This window comes from Crinia signifera, chromosome 4 (assembly GCF_055691185.1).
Source record: "Crinia signifera chromosome 4, ASM5569118v1, whole genome shotgun sequence".
NCBI classification, from domain to species: domain Eukaryota; kingdom Metazoa; phylum Chordata; class Amphibia; order Anura; family Myobatrachidae; genus Crinia; species Crinia signifera.
The window spans coordinates 290,156,956-290,174,190 of NC_139220.1; the positions used below are offsets into that span (position 1 = coordinate 290,156,956).

The 17,235-nt window shown below is 47.0% G+C and overlaps 2 protein-coding genes across 2 annotated transcripts; one reads left to right on the forward strand and one right to left on the reverse strand.

Annotated features, from left to right (window-relative positions):
- Positions 1 to 7,338: 7,338 nt before the first annotated feature.
- Positions 7,339 to 7,995, forward strand: LOC146072700 (histone H1.01-like). Its single transcript, XM_083179895.1, has one exon. It carries the CDS (start codon positions 7,339 to 7,341, stop codon positions 7,993 to 7,995), a length of 657 nt encoding a protein of 218 aa, XP_083036021.1.
- Positions 7,996 to 8,848: 853 nt separating this feature from the next.
- LOC146073134 (uncharacterized) lies at positions 8,849 to 14,209 on the reverse strand. Its single transcript, XM_083180316.1, has 6 exons — positions 13,911 to 14,209; positions 13,831 to 13,849; positions 12,318 to 12,662; positions 11,058 to 11,309; positions 10,429 to 10,644; positions 8,849 to 9,253 (listed from the first exon to the last, which is right to left on the reverse strand). Exons 1-6 carry the CDS (start codon positions 14,207 to 14,209, stop codon positions 8,849 to 8,851), a joined length of 1,536 nt encoding a protein of 511 aa, XP_083036442.1.
- Between the last annotated feature and the right edge of the window lie 3,026 nt (positions 14,210 to 17,235).

The window sequence follows — 17,235 nt, forward strand, 5'->3', positions numbered from 1 at the left end:
AGGCTTGGTGATGCCCTGGATGTTATCTCTCAGCACCTTCCTGTGGCGCTTGGCGCCTCCTTTCCCGAGCCCCTTACCACCTTTGCCTCTGCCGGACATTCTAGCTTCGTCTCCTCCGCTCTAAGTGAAACTGGAAACCTTTTGTATGACGACGTACGTTACTGCGGTGCAGTCTTCTTTTTATAATCTTAGGGCGGACCTGGACGAAGACCTTTGGTTTTTGAGGGAGGAGTCCAGCCTCACAACTTGCTCATTGTGAAACCGCTACAATAGGGACAATAGAGCGCTTTCAGGCCGACGACTCCACCTGCTGCAAATATTCTACACAAGGACTCTGATTGCATAGCAAGCGTAAACGTGTCTAATGATGCGTGTGTGCCTATCAGATGGTAACTATATGACATTGGGTCTGTGAGAGTGACAACTCGAGTCGTACTGGAGGTATTATCACACGTAGGGAAGCTGTTGGGAACAGGACCTGCTTCCTCAGCAGCAGGAGGCGGCTGCACACGATGGGAAAGGTCGCATGATTTTCAACAAACGATTATTCCAGCATTACCAATGTGAGTCTCAGTAGAATAAAGCTGTAAAAGTGTTAACAATCCACACAAGCAGATTTATGAGCAGCAGAAACGAGACCTTCTTGTATCGAGCTCCCGTTCTCAGTCACAGACATTCCATACACTGTTATAAGATTTTGCAACATTGTTTGTTCTTTCCTCATTTGTATACATACAGTGCGGTAGAGGAGTCTTTTTGATACAACAAATCTGAACCAAAGAGGGAAATGCAACAAGTGGTCCTCCTCTCTGTGTAACCTTAGTTCTTCAATGAACGCACGATCTCTCCGGGATGATTTCAGGAGCTAATAAAATCCTCTCATTTGAAACTATTAAACCATTAATAAAACACTAAAGAACAGAAGCTGGGGACAATAAACGGCACCACAATACCCGAACACACGGCATAACCCTCAAATGACAATGTGAGTGACGTTGGGCTACATTTACTGAGATGGGAGTTCCACTGAAGATGGGTTGTTGCCAATGGCAACCACCAATCAGATTGTATCTGTTATCGTGCTACGGTCAACAACCCATCTTCAATAGAATCCCCATGTTAGTGAATTGGGAGAAGAGTGGTAAGAACTTAATGATCATCATCAGCAACGACCGGAGACCGATCATCCGTCTTTATTGTTTATTACAAATACACAAACATAAATTAGGACCTTAACAGACAATTTGAGGACGAGAATGGACTAAAATAAATAAGTGATTGTAATGAATTAATTTACAGTTTCTTATATAGCTCACACAGATTCCGCATCGCTTTACAGAGAATATTTGAACATTCACACCAGTCCCTGCCCCAGTGGAGCTTATAATCTATATCCCCTACCACACATATGCACACACACAGACAGACACTCTAGGGTTAATTTTGTTGGGAGCCAATTAGCCTACCAGTATATTTTTGGAACAAACCCGGAGTACCCGGAGGAAACCCACGCAAGTACAGGGAGAATATACAATCAGCGCCTTCTGTCTCCCCAGCCATCCATTCATCCATTGTCAGCCAGCTTCTGCCAGCACTCCTTCTGTCTCTCCAGCCCCTACCCCCCCCCCCCCCCCCCAACCCCCTCTTTCTTCCTCTGCCACCCACTCCTTTCCTCATACCTGGCTGTTTCTTCTGTCTCTCCAGCCTTGTGATTTCTCCCTAACCTTAGCCAATTCCCTTCTGGTTCTAAAGCCCTGCGTCGCTTCCCTTTTCCCAACCAGTCCTTTTCCGTCTTCCACGTCTGTTTAATGTCTTGTCTGATTCCCTGATTTTGTGGTGGGCAGACTCGATGATGCCCGCTCCCGATCCTGCCCCTAAGCAGCTGCCTAATGTTAGAGGCCTACATGACGCTACCCTTCTCCTTCTGTTTTGGCTGCTCCTTACATTTCTCCCATCACCCTTCTGTCTCTCCAGCCCTATGGAGTATCTCCAATCCCAGCCAGTCCCCTTCTGTCTGTACAGACCCTCTTTGTTTCTCGTCTCAACCCCTAGCCAGGCCTATTATGCCTTGACAATGAAATTATTCTTCCTCAATGGTTGTTCCTTATCATCCAGTCCTATCAGTAAACCCACCTTCAATCTCACAAGTAATCCACCATTCTATCTCTCCAGCCATAGCCCTTCTGTTTCTCAAGCCCCATAGTGTCTCCACAACCACAGCCAGTTCCCCTTTGTCTCTAGTTTTAAAGAATGAGGCATCTACATTGTAATAAATCAATGAAGGTGTCCATATTCTAATTTTTTATTTTTTATTTTACGACACTATGATGGGAACTTCTGAGATGGAAAAGGAAGGATCCAATGGGATTCTCTTTTTAATGTACTGTATCTACCACAGTAAAGGTCATTGATACAGAGCCGTACAGAGTGCCATGTTAAGATCCGTTGCCCATGTCTCCAGAAGGTAATACCTTAGACACGGCACACAAAAAAAGGGGCAAATCAAACAGTCAAGGTAAATGACGGAAACATTCTTAGTCCTAGGACATGACAGGAAACTGTAAGGAAATGGATTAAGAGGCAAATTTGAGGAAAAGTTGTTTCAGCAAAAAAAAAGTAGCTGACAAGTTGAATAGCCTCCCATGAATTGTGGCAGATGGTAATACAGTTTAATCATGCCTGGAATAGACCAAATTATAATAATAATAATAATAATTACAATAAAATAAGAATTAGTTTTGAGAATACTGTAAGTATGGAAAAAATGAAGAAGGTCCAAGAATGTCTCACCTGCCATCAAATTCTATGTCTAAGTTCTGGTGACAGAATATCTGATGTAAATGTGGGTGAAAACCTAGGATACAGTTATACTCCGCTTTGCACAAGATCTGCGTCTCTCTTCTGCACGGAACACTAGCTCCCATTCACTATTACAGGACTTTCATCAGGCTGCTCCTATCCTATGGAATGCCCTTCCATGCACAATAAGAACTCCGCTAGCCTCCAAACTTTCAAGTGTTCCCGGAAAACTCACCTCTTCAGGCAAGCCTATCATATTTAAGTTCTACACGCATAACCCTCTGAGGCACTTATGTATTATTTTCTTCCCTTCTGGACTTGTAACTTGGTGGGACTGCTATGCTATTACTGGTGCCTCTTTCCCTCCTATATTCCTATAGATTGTAAACTTGCAGCAGGGCTCTCCTACCTCCAAGTCTGTCTGTTGTTACCCAATTTGTTTTATCACTGTCTACTATTGTAAAGCGCAACGGAATCTGCTGCGCTATATAAGAAACTGTAAATAAATAAATAATACAGTGACTATCAAGCAGTATGGATCAAAATAAAGACAGAAACCGACTCATCGCACACAAAAACAAAGATGTTAGATTTTAGGCAGGCTACTGCAGGAATTGAAGAGGACGTGATCTTCGCCGGACAGTTGTAAGTTTACTTCCTCTGGTTCCCCTATGGATTGCGTCGGACACCGGACCCCCGGACCAGAACCCCAGACCAGCACCCCAGGACACCGGACCCCCAGGACACCGGACCCAGGGACCTACCTTACGGGCTCAAGATAGGTAAGTATCAGTATGTGTGGGCTTTGGATGAAATAAAGTTTTATTTTTCTTGTGTTTGTCAGTGTGTGTTTATTTGACTATTTTTAATACCGTTGAACTACAAGGGCCAGCGTGCCCTTTAATTCTCCGCATGCTTGGACTTTTTTTTTTTACACAGCACAGCCTGCACGGATCTGCCTGATCCGTGCAGAATGGCCATATGAATTCGTATTAGCGGCCATATATATGGCCGCTAATACAAATGAATACGCCATCGGAGGTTTACAAAGCAGTCGTATCTGACTGCTTTGTATATTACCTTCCGGAACAGGAATTTGCATACGGCTGAAAAAGCCGTATGCATTCATATTCATTCGTATTAAGAATACGAATATGATATATCGTATTCTTAGTAAATCTCCCCCCATAGTAGGGATGCCAATCCCGGGGCATTTTTTCAATCCCGGGATTCGGGATTGAAAAATGCTCAATCCCAGGATTCCCGGGATCCCGGGATTGGCCTCCCTGATACAAAAAAAAACACAGCTGTCCCCATCCCCCCCAAACTGCCCACACCGTAAATCAATTAAAGGCAGAATAATCCCAAACCACTATCTCCCTGCCTGCACTGCACTGTCACTTACATGGAGGTGGTGACAGGCAGTAGCAGGAACATCTCCAGCAAGCGGGTGGCCAGGAAGGACGAGCTGCACAGCGGGCGGCCAGGTAGGACGAGCTGCACAGCGGGCGGCCAAGTAGGACGAGCTGCACAGTGGGCGGCCAGGGAGGATGAGCTGCACAGCGGGCAGCCAGGGAGGACGAGCTGCACAGCGGACGGCCAGGTAGGACGAGCTGCACAGCGGACGGCCAGGTAGGACGAGCTGCACAGCGGGCGGCCAGGGAGGATGAGCTGCTCAGCGGGCAGGTGTGTGGCCAGGCAACCTAGTACAGAACAGTGTGCTATAGCGGTATGACAGCAGCCGGGCTGTGCAGCGTGACGTGATGTCAGGGGTCACGCTGCGCAGCCCGGCCACCGCCATGATGCCGCTACAGCACACTGTTCCTATCAGTAAAATACCGGCAGACAGCAGTGTGGCTATCGGGCACTAATCCCGCATTCCCGGTATTGGAAGGCTCAATCCCGGGATTTAAATCCCGCCTTTTTTAGGCCAAAATCCCGGGATCCCGCCGATCCCGATCCCGGGATTGGCCTCCCTACCCCATAGAGTGGATGTCTTCTTGAGAGGGACAATGTAAGTCCCCAGAGAACTGTCAAAACTGAAAGTGGATAAATCAATGGGGCCAGATGGGATACATCCAAGGATACTAAAAGAGCTTAAAGTGGAGCTGGTAAAACCAATAACAGAATTAATCAACCAGTCACTAGCTACTGGAGTAATCCCAGAGCACAGGAAAACAGCGAATGTAGTCCCACTGCACAAAAGTGGAAGAAAGGAAGAGGTAAGCAACCATCGACCAGTGAGCCTTACATCAGTAGTAGTGAAATTTATGGAAGCACTCTTAAAATAAAGAGTTGTAGAATATCTCAAAAGCAGCAATTTACAGGATCCGAAACAGCATGGGTTTACTGGGGGAAGATCATGTCCAACACATCTTATTGACTTCTTTGACTGGGTGACTAAAGTAATAGATCAAGGTGGGGCTGTAGATGTAGGTTATCTAGGCTTTAGTAAGGCTTTTGACACTGTCCCACATCGCAGACTGTTAAATAACCTTGAAAGCTTGGGATTGGATTTCAAGATAGTTAAATGGATAAGAGCATGCTTTTAGGACAGAAAACAGAGAGTTGTAGTAAAAGGAGTACAGTCAAAGGAGGGAAAGGTTACAAGTGGGGTACCCCAGGGATCTGTACATGGACCAGTGCTTTTTTATTATCTGTATTGGTGATATTGCACATGGAATTGAGGGTAAAATGTGCCTTTTTGCAGATGACACAAAGGTATGCAACGGGGTAGACACACCAGGAAGGGTAAAACAAATGATTGGTGATCTAGGCAGATTAGAGGAATGGTCAAGAGCAGTGGTAGCCAACCCTAGACCTCGAGAGCTACCAACAGTGCACATTTTCCAGACAACCTAGCTGCTGCACAGCTGCACTCATTAATCACTGACACATTTTAAAAGATACACAGATGGAGCTAATTAGCTCACTTGTGATTCTGTGAGGAGACCTGCAAAACATGCACTGTTGGTAGCTCTCGAGGACTAGGGTTGGCTACCCCAGGTCAAGAGCATGGCAACTATAGTTTAATGTCAAATAAAAAAATGCAAAATCATGCACTTGGGTCTCAAAAATCCAAAGATTAAATATAGTATAAATGGCACTATAATGGAAACTACTGAGGAAGAGAGGGGTCTAGGTGTCACTATTTCAGGGGACTTAAAGGCAGGTAGGCAATGTAACAAAGCAATGAAGAAGGCAAGTCAGATGCTTGGTTGCATAGGGAGAGGTACCAGCGGTAGAAAGAAAGAAGTAATAATCCCACTGTATAGGTCATTGGTACGACCTCATGTAGAGTACTGTGTTCAGTTCTGGAGGCCATATCTCCAGAAGGCTTTATATAAGAAACTGCAAATAAGTATCTGCGCAAATAGAGTACAGGTAATCCACACAACTAAGTTAGGCCTAGATTCCCACGGTGTTTCCTGGCAGGAGTCCCCAAAGCAATTCTAGCGCAATTCTTAATGCGGAGATGAGTGCGGACAGGGATTGCAATGCAAACCGGACTACTATGCCAAGTAGCCCAAGACAAAAACTAAACTAACAAGAGCAGTATTACAGTGTATACTATAAGGCTGGCCCCGTGGTCCTGTCATTGTGGTGTGCTACAATAGCATAACAACCACTTCCAACCGACTCCTAGTATTGGCCCTTGACTGTTTTTTTGCACCCGTTAGTCTTTTTTGAACTGATTTGAGCTCTGGCTGAATGTAAACTAAAGCTATTTCGCTGGAGGTGTGTTTCATAGCAGTCTGAAAGAAACACAACCTTGTGAATATAGCCATTTACTGACACGTACTGTATAACTAGCATAAACAGAGTGGAGTGATGAACTCCTTGGGTTTCTTTGAGACAATTTAGTGGATGTGGCACCCGCTGTCCTCGGCTATCGACTGTGCTAGTAGGTATACTGATCTCGGAATAGAAACTAGAGTTTATAGAGGCTACCTTGGAATGCAAGCTGCCTGTGTTAGCCAGCTGTGTGTACATGACCTCGCACATCAGCTTAAATGGTTTCAACAGGCTAACTGCTCTGCACCGTGTGTCCCGCAGCTCACCTTCATTATCTCCAGGGCTGCGAGGAGAGAAGAAGCCCGGGTGGGACATATTAATGTCACAGTAAAGGAGAAACGGGTTACATGCCGGGCAGATCCAGCCTGGTGTGGGTGAGTATCAATTCGATTTTCCTGCCCCGGTCCGCAGGTTCTAGGCTAGCAGTGGGCATACAGGGATAGGGGAGACCTTGGAGTACGGGTGTGGTGCAAAGAGGCACCTCGCTGCTCACCTCATGCGCTATTGATGACTGTTTTTTTGCGCTATGGAAACACAAGGTAACAGCTGATTGTCCCTGCAACTCAGACAGGGAAAGGTTTCACACTTCTGCTTATCCCGCCAATGAGAGCACAGGACACTGGACGCCCAGCAGCCAATCACAGCACAGCCTGCCGTGTATATAAGAATCCAGAACGCGATTGTCGTGACTCGTGCGCTAGTAGTACTGCATTTTTATTTGTTGTGCCTTTTGTCTGTGTTAACATGGCAGAGACTGCACCCGCCGCTGTCCCTCCATCAGAGGGCGCATCCAAGAAGAAGAGGCAGCCGAAGAAAGCTGCGGGAGGAGCCAAGAAGAGCGCCAAGTCTTCTGGACCCAGCGTCTCCGAGCTGATCGTAAAAACCGTGGCCGCCTCCAAAGAGCGCAGTGGAGTTTCCCTTGCCGCCCTGAAGAAGGCTCTGGCTGCCGGAGGCTACGATGTGGAGAAGAACAACAGCCGCGTGAAACTGGGTGTAAAAAGTTTGGTGACCAAAGGAACTCTCACTCAGGTAAAAGGCACCGGCGCTTCCGGCTCCTTCAAGCTCAATAAGAAGCAGGCGGAGAGCAATAAGGTTGCCCAGAAGTCTCTGAAGCCCAAGAAACCTGCTGCAAAGAAAGTGGCCAAATCCCCGAAGAAGCCCAAGAAAGCTCCGAGTGCAGCCAAGAGCCCGAAGAAGGTGAAGAAGCCAGCTGCAGCTGCCAAAAGCCCGAAGAAGCCTAAAGCGGTGAAGCCGAAGAAGGCGGCCGCCAAGAGTCCGGCCAAGAAGGCAGCGAAACCCAAAGCCGCCAAGAGTCCGGCCAAGAAGGCGGCGAAGCCTAAAGCCGCAAAAAGCCCAGCCAAGAAGGCAGCAAAGCCCAAGAAAGCCGCGGCAAAGAAGTAATGCCTGAACCGCCGCATCCTCGCTCCCTTGTTCTCCCCCAAAAGGCTCTTTTCAGAGCCACCCACCCTCTCTCGACAGAGCTGTGAGCGCAGGGCGTGGCCTGATGGCAGCGCCCTTCAGTTTGTAATCAATAGGTACACCAGAATGTTCTAGTTTGCCCCTTAAATTCAGTCACTTTACAATTCTACATATGTGCTGGGAAGTGGGATTAATGAGACCGTTACGTATCAGCTCTCTTCAATAAACGCTTCATAGCGCATAGCGTTTTAGTGCGCATTTCAATGAATCGCTGTAAACCGGCGGCATTCACCTGTGGCACCATACCCTCCCAGCCGGTTCTGATGCCCTACATCCTCTGTAAGGGCAAGCTCAATCTGTGGCAGAGCTGTCAGGGAAGGTGTGTGATTCACCACTATAGAACTCGTTAGCGCTGCCTCGTATTTTAACTGCTGCAAACCGTATGAGTGCAAGGGTACATACAGTATATATAGAGCTTAGTAAATCGCAAAGAAGGCGGACTGGAACGTTCTTCAATCTGCATTCCTCGTGACCCTTTAAAACACAATTCTCCGGAAAACGTATATGCCTCTGTGCAGTGGTCGCTAACAGCGTGGTTTGTAACGTAACCTTTTTCTATATATTGCGGATTACCTAATTACACGATCACCGACACCAAAAAGGAACCACTGCACCCGCCACCCACCTCACTGCTAGGTGATGAATTCATATTAGGACCCGGTAAATAGCCACATTAAACATGGAGGATGTAACAGCGCTCTCGTAGAAAAGATGGGTGGCCCTGAAAAGGGCCTTTGTGCGTGTGTGGGTGACCGCATGAGAGGCACCTGAGAATTTAACCCCCGAACCCATAGAGAGTGCGGCCCTGGCGCTTCAGAGCATAGACCACGTCCATAGCGGTCACAGTCTTCCTCTTGGCGTGCTCGGTGTAGGTGACGGCATCACGAATCACATTCTCCAGGAACACCTTCAGCACACCGCGAGTCTCCTCGTAGATGAGTCCCGAGATACGCTTAACACCCCCTCGTCTAGCTAGACGACGGATTGCAGGCTTGGTGATGCCCTGGATGTTGTCACGGAGAACCTTCCTGTGGCGCTTAGCGCCTCCTTTGCCGAGCCCCTTTCCACCTTTACCTCTTCCAGACATTCTCAAAAAATCTGTGACGATCAGTAAGAATGAGTAAGCTTTCCTGTCAGCGGCTTTTATAAAGTGGAAAGCGGACCTGATGGGTGACTTGGACTTAAAGGCGGAGTCATGGCTCGCCTTGCCATTCGTTCATAAGCACAACCCTTGGATTGTTTTCCTTTTGTTCGCTACAAGAAGATATTGTTTTATGTTTCGATTTATAGTAACTGCTCTCTTGGTATTGTTTTCTTTTTTTTTTCTTGGTTAATACCCAGTGTAAAAAATCAGCTTGATAAGAGAACTAAATCATTCAACTACGTTGTGGTGAATATTTGTGTTGATGAAACGTAATGACCCAACGTTGTTAGTTTTATTTTATTTTTTTCCCTTCATTTTATTATACGTGGAATAGATATAGATACATTGTATATTTTTAATTTGAAAGTGGGGGAATTGGTAATGACAATGGACCCACACAATGAGAGTCGCTCAGATATCGGCGGGAAATTAAAGCCATTACTGTAACGTTTCCCTGGCTCCCGGACTCGGTGCGTATTTCAGCTTTGCGGCGCTCTGAACTGTAATCGCCTTTCAATCAAGTGTGTGCGTGTTACAGTAGGAACCAAGTGTGCCTGAGCAGGAATTACGTGTTCACCCTTAATTAAATGCATCGAAACGGAACCGGAGGTCATAGAAGTAACTGGGTACTGAGCTACGTTGACGTACTGCACACTTCATTCAGAAAAAAAGACAGCGATCCATTGCCAACGGTGTACATTGGCCACCCTATGGGTCGCATGTATCTTTTGTGTATTTAAGCAGCCAGTGACATCTGCAACGTAATGAACCGGTCCTACATTTGAAACTGGATTCAGATCCCCTAGAAAGAGAAATACAGAATGCAGCTTTGCAAGTGGTAGAGATAAAGGCACTTTTTTGTGTGACCCAGTAGGGTTAACAATAGCTAGAGGGTACGTCACAAGTCAGTTATATCGGTCGGAGCATGGACACAGCAAAAACCATCATAGTTACAGCTCGATTAGAGAGGAGGTGGGTGGCTCTGAAAAGAGCCTTTGTGCTGGTGTGGGTGGGAGAAGAAGGGGAGATTACTTGGCGCTGGTGTACTTGGTGACGGCCTTGGTGCCCTCGGACACGGCGTGCTTGGCCAGCTCTCCAGGCAGCAGCAGGCGTACGGCGGTCTGGATCTCCCTGGAGGTGATGGTGGAGCGCTTGTTGTAGTGAGCCAGGCGGGAAGCTTCCCCAGCAATGCGCTCAAAGATATCATTAACGAAGGAGTTCATGATGCCCATAGCCTTGGAGGAGATGCCGGTATCAGGGTGCACCTGCTTCAACACCTTGTACACGTAAATGGCATAACTCTCCTTCCTGGTCTTCCTACGCTTCTTCCCATCTTTCTTCTGGGTTTTGGTCACGGCTTTCTTAGAGCCTTTCTTGGGAGCCGGCGCAGACTTGGCTGGATCAGGCATATTGGCAGATAATCGTTTCTGAGTCGTTGCAGAAAAAATCTGTCCTGTGCCGCTCCAGATCGGCTCTATTTATAGGCAGCTTATGCAAACGAGGCGTCCTCGCTGCTGGTAACACTATTGGCTACGAGTGATGTCGGCGAAACCCCGCCCGCCATTTGCAGATTGGTCCAGTTACACAGTAACCAATGCAGATCAGGTTCCTGCACAGACCAATCACACAGCAAGAACTGGACCCTCCTGAGTGTATATTTAAGAGGAGGGCGATATCGAGAGCGCATTGTCTGCACGCAGTACAGTTTCGAATTTGAAGAAACGCGCCCATTGAACATTTTAGCATGTCAGGAAGAGGCAAACAAGGCGGCAAGACCCGGGCAAAGGCCAAGACTCGCTCATCTCGTGCCGGTCTACAGTTCCCGGTTGGTCGCGTTCACCGTCTGCTGAGAAAGGGAAATTATGCGGAGCGTGTGGGAGCCGGTGCTCCCGTCTATCTGGCCGCGGTTCTGGAATATCTGACGGCTGAGATTCTGGAGCTCGCCGGTAACGCTGCCCGCGACAACAAGAAGACCCGCATCATCCCCCGCCACCTGCAGCTGGCTGTGCGCAACGACGAAGAGCTCAACAAGTTGCTGGGTGGAGTGACCATCGCCCAGGGAGGTGTACTGCCCAATATCCAGGCCGTGTTGCTGCCCAAGAAGACCGAGAGCCACAAGCCAGCCAAGAGCAAGTGATGTGACCGTCAGATGTTTTACCCGTTATTGACCCAAAGGCTCTTTTCAGAGCCACCCACCCCGACTGTGAAGTGCTGATTCATCTCTATAAACTGGCTAAATGTCAGTCCTTAGCCCGATTTAGCGGGAAAGGTTGAAGTGGTACCCGGGACCTTTGTACGGGAGGGAGGAAGGGAGGGTGTAAATGCCCCGGCTAACCTGCCCCATGAATCTGTTGGGACAGGAGAGGCTAGCTCTGGAAACAGTCGAAGGGCAGGAGAGCTTGATCCATGTAAGGAAACCTCGTCCCTTCTGTAATCATGTTTATGGTGAAGGCCGGTAGTGATTGACCGTTCCCTGCATCGACGGAGCTTGTGCATCTGCCTATCACAATCAGATGAGATCTGCCCTTCATACTGGCAGGAGCGGGGAACAAAGGAAGGAACCGAGGCGTTAAGAACAAGGTTCCAGGAAGCAAAAATCACTTATTTGTAGCTTATGCTTCAGCCCGTATAGTAACATTTCGTGCCTGGTGAGGAGGACCGGGAAGCCGCACGTGCTTTTACTTCCCTAGAAAATGCCATTTTAAACTTCTCGAAATGCACCTCTTACACACGTGTGATCTACTAGTCTAACCTTTCGTAGCGAAGACTAGGAGTAGTCCCCCTGCGCAAAGCATATGGAGGTGGTTCAGAAGCAGGGTGAAAGCCAGGTAGGAGCGGAATATGCGCTGTGGGTACCAATTTGGAGCCCGGGTGTCTGTCCCCCCGTTAAAGGAATTGACATCATTCCACTCAAACACCAATGTGCTTTACGCTTCAGCTCGTTCAGAAAGATTTGGTGGCTCTGAAAAGAGCCTTTGTGGTGTTGCGTGTATAGGAGTGCCGAATATCTCTATGCCCTCTCCCCTCGGATCCTGCGGGCCAGCTGGATGTCTTTGGGCATGATGGTCACCCTCTTGGCGTGGATAGCGCACAGGTTGGTGTCCTCGAAGAGCCCCACCAGGTAAGCCTCGCTGGCCTCTTGCAGGGCCATGACGGCAGAGCTCTGGAAGCGCAGGTCGGTCTTAAAGTCCTGGGCAATCTCACGCACCAGGCGCTGGAAGGGCAGCTTGCGGATCAGCAGCTCGGTGGATTTCTGGTAGCGGCGGATCTCGCGGAGGGCGACGGTCCCTGGTCGGTAGCGGTGAGGCTTTTTCACGCCGCCGGTAGCTGGGGCGCTTTTCCTGGCGGCTTTAGTGGCCAACTGCTTGCGGGGAGCTTTCCCGCCGGTGGATTTACGCGCTGTCTGCTTGGTCCTGGCCATGATCACAAAAGAAAATGCGTGCAGCTACAGTACCGACTGTATTAGAAACGTCGCCCCCTTGCTATTCTATTTATACACAGTGTTGCACGCTGATTGGACAGTGTGGGCATGCCTCCTCTATCGATTGGTTTAATACAACCGTTTGAAGCATTCAAAAAAACCCCGCCTTTTCTAGCCATGGCCGATTGTTTCAGATCCTGGGATAAAATAATCGGCATACGAAGCCGGTGTATAGAATTCAAGCACATTAGCATAAATGCATCATGTTTACCAGTGTTAGCTGGGATTTGTGACAGCTACTGTAGTCATCCATCCACTTCATATACGTTGCTTTACATTCTGCACGTTAAGAATTTAAAAGGATCCGGGATACGGTGTTTATATGTTTCTGCTCCTACATCTCCTATTCATATAGTTACATCACGTTTACCATTGTATTTTTAACTTCCAAGTCTGCAGCTATTAAAGATACTGTAGATATGTATAATTTAGAATGACAGGCGCCGCAGAACCTTATAATAATAATAATAATGTTCTTTATAGAGCGCTCTTATAGAGTCCAACGGGACTCAATCTATAGTTATATCATGTATTTTTTTTTTTTTTTTTTTTTTCACTTTGATCGGGTCTTTAGTATTGTAGTGTCATAATGATCATGCAGTACGTTATAATCATGGAGAGCACAGTGTCAAATCTACGTCCCTGGGGCCAAATGCGAATGAACATGTTCATCTCAGTCCTGAGGCCATGTGATGTGATGGGTCTTTTTTTTAATTCTTTTATTGACTTTCACAAAGTAGTGTAGATCAACTGCCAGGACACCGAGGTTTCAGCGTCTTCAAAGACGGAACTGTATGAAAGCCCGGTTCATTTTTAAGAATTTGTCTCTTGCAGTCTATTTTGTTAAAATAATAACTTGTATTCATTAGATTAAGACAAGTTCTTGTCCACCATATTTTGGAGGCATCTCAGAAACAAAGGATTACAGTCTAGGCTGCAGCACGTATCATTGTTACAGATTTAGAACAATCTTCTCAGCCTGTGCGAGTTGTTACAAATTACATGCATGCAACATGTAACCTAAAGAAATGATACTTCTTTGTAAGTTCATCTTCGTTTACTTCCGCCGACGTATAGTCAGGGGACCGCCACGAGCGGCAGTAATGCTAGCTCAATGTTATATAGCTCTCACGAGGAATAGGTGGGTGGCCCTGAAAAGGACCTTTATGTGGGTGAGAGGATCAGAGGCGCCTCAGCGTTTAGCCCCCGAACCCATAGAGAGTGCGCCCCTGGCGTTTCAGAGCATAGACCACGTCCATAGCGGTCACGGTCTTCCTCTTGGCGTGCTCGGTGTAGGTGACGGCGTCCCTGATCACGTTCTCCAGGAAGACCTTCAGCACCCCGCGGGTCTCCTCGTAGATGAGTCCGGAGATGCGCTTCACGCCTCCTCGTCGGGCAAGGCGGCGGATGGCAGGCTTGGTGATGCCCTGGATGTTATCTCTCAGCACCTTCCTGTGGCGCTTGGCGCCTCCTTTCCCGAGCCCCTTACCACCTTTGCCTCTGCCGGACATTCTAGCTTCGTCTCCTCCGCTCTAAGTGAAACTGGAAACCTTTTGTATGACGACGTACGTTACTGCGGTGCAGTCTTCTTTTTATAATCTTAGGGCGGACCTGGACGAAGACCTTTGGTTTTTGAGGGAGGAGTCCAGCCTCACAACTTGCTCATTGTGAAACCGCTACAATAGGGACAATAGAGCGCTTTCAGGCCGACGACTCCACCTGCTGCAAATATTCTACACAAGGACTCTGATTGCATAGCAAGCGTAAACGTGTCTAATGATGCGTGTGTGCCTATCAGATGGTAACTATATGACATTGGGTCTGTGAGAGTGACAACTCGAGTCGTACTGGAGGTATTATCACACGTAGGGAAGCTGTTGGGAACAGGACCTGCTTCCTCAGCAGCAGGAGGCGGCTGCACACGATGGGAAAGGTCGCATGATTTTCAACAAACGATTATTCCAGCATTACCAATGTGAGTCTCAGTAGAATAAAGCTGTAAAAGTGTTAACAATCCACACAAGCAGATTTATGAGCAGCAGAAACGAGACCTTCTTGTATCGAGCTCCCGTTCTCAGTCACAGACATTCCATACACTGTTATAAGATTTTGCAACATTGTTTGTTCTTTCCTCATTTGTATACATACAGTGCGGTAGAGGAGTCTTTTTGATACAACAAATCTGAACCAAAGAGGGAAATGCAACAAGTGGTCCTCCTCTCTGTGTAACCTTAGTTCTTCAATGAACGCACGATCTCTCCGGGATGATTTCAGGAGCTAATAAAATCCTCTCATTTGAAACTATTAAACCATTAATAAAACACTAAAGAACAGAAGCTGGGGACAATAAACGGCACCACAATACCCGAACACACGGCATAACCCTCAAATGACAATGTGAGTGACGTTGGGCTACATTTACTGAGATGGGAGTTCCACTGAAGATGGGTTGTTGCCAATGGCAACCACCAATCAGATTGTATCTGTTATCGTGCTACGGTCAACAACCCATCTTCAATAGAATCCCCATGTTAGTGAATTGGGAGAAGAGTGGTAAGAACTTAATGATCATCATCAGCAACGACCGGAGACCGATCATCCGTCTTTATTGTTTATTACAAATACACAAACATAAATTAGGACCTTAACAGACAATTTGAGGACGAGAATGGACTAAAATAAATAAGTGATTGTAATGAATTAATTTACAGTTTCTTATATAGCTCACACAGATTCCGCATCGCTTTACAGAGAATATTTGAACATTCACACCAGTCCCTGCCCCAGTGGAGCTTATAATCTATATCCCCTACCACACATATGCACACACACAGACAGACACTCTAGGGTTAATTTTGTTGGGAGCCAATTAGCCTACCAGTATATTTTTGGAACAAACCCGGAGTACCCGGAGGAAACCCACGCAAGTACAGGGAGAATATACAATCAGCGCCTTCTGTCTCCCCAGCCATCCATTCATCCATTGTCAGCCAGCTTCTGCCAGCACTCCTTCTGTCTCTCCAGCCCCTACCCCCCCCCCCCCCCCCCCCCCCCCCCAACCCCCTCTTTCTTCCTCTGCCACCCACTCCTTTCCTCATACCTGGCTGTTTCTTCTGTCTCTCCAGCCTTGTGATTTCTCCCTAACCTTAGCCAATTCCCTTCTGGTTCTAAAGCCCTGCGTCGCTTCCCTTTTCCCAACCAGTCCTTTTCCGTCTTCCACGTCTGTTTAATGTCTTGTCTGATTCCCTGATTTTGTGGTGGGCAGACTCGATGATGCCCGCTCCCGATCCTGCCCCTAAGCAGCTGCCTAATGTTAGAGGCCTACATGACGCTACCCTTCTCCTTCTGTTTTGGCTGCTCCTTACATTTCTCCCATCACCCTTCTGTCTCTCCAGCCCTATGGAGTATCTCCAATCCCAGCCAGTCCCCTTCTGTCTGTACAGACCCTCTTTGTTTCTCGTCTCAACCCCTAGCCAGGCCTATTATGCCTTGACAATGAAATTATTCTTCCTCAATGGTTGTTCCTTATCATCCAGTCCTATCAGTAAACCCACCTTCAATCTCACAAGTAATCCACCATTCTATCTCTCCAGCCATAGCCCTTCTGTTTCTCAAGCCCCATAGTGTCTCCACAACCACAGCCAGTTCCCCTTTGTCTCTAGTTTTAAAGAATGAGGCATCTACATTGTAATAAATCAATGAAGGTGTCCATATTCTAATTTTTTATTTTTTATTTTACGACACTATGATGGGAACTTCTGAGATGGAAAAGGAAGGATCCAATGGGATTCTCTTTTTAATGTACTGTATCTACCACAGTAAAGGTCATTGATACAGAGCCGTACAGAGTGCCATGTTAAGATCCGTTGCCCATGTCTCCAGAAGGTAATACCTTAGACACGGCACACAAAAAAAGGGGCAAATCAAACAGTCAAGGTAAATGACGGAAACATTCTTAGTCCTAGGACATGACAGGAAACTGTAAGGAAATGGATTAAGAGGCAAATTTGAGGAAAAGTTGTTTCAGCAAAAAAAAAGTAGCTGACAAGTTGAATAGCCTCCCATGAATTGTGGCAGATGGTAATACAGTTTAATCATGCCTGGAATAGACCAAATTATAATAATAATAATAATAATTACAATAAAATAAGAATTAGTTTTGAGAATACTGTAAGTATGGAAAAAATGAAGAAGGTCCAAGAATGTCTCACCTGCCATCAAATTCTATGTCTAAGTTCTGGTGACAGAATATCTGATGTAAATGTGGGTGAAAACCTAGGATACAGTTATACTCCGCTTTGCACAAGATCTGCGTCTCTCTTCTGCACGGAACACTAGCTCCCATTCACTATTACAGGACTTTCATCAGGCTGCTCCTATCCTATGGAATGCCCTTCCATGCACAATAAGAACTCCGCTAGCCTCCAAACTTTCAAGTGTTCCCGGAAAACTCACCTCTTCAGGCAAGCCTATCATATTTAAGTTCTACACGCATAACCCTCTGAGGCACTTATGTATTATTTTCTTCCCTTCTGGA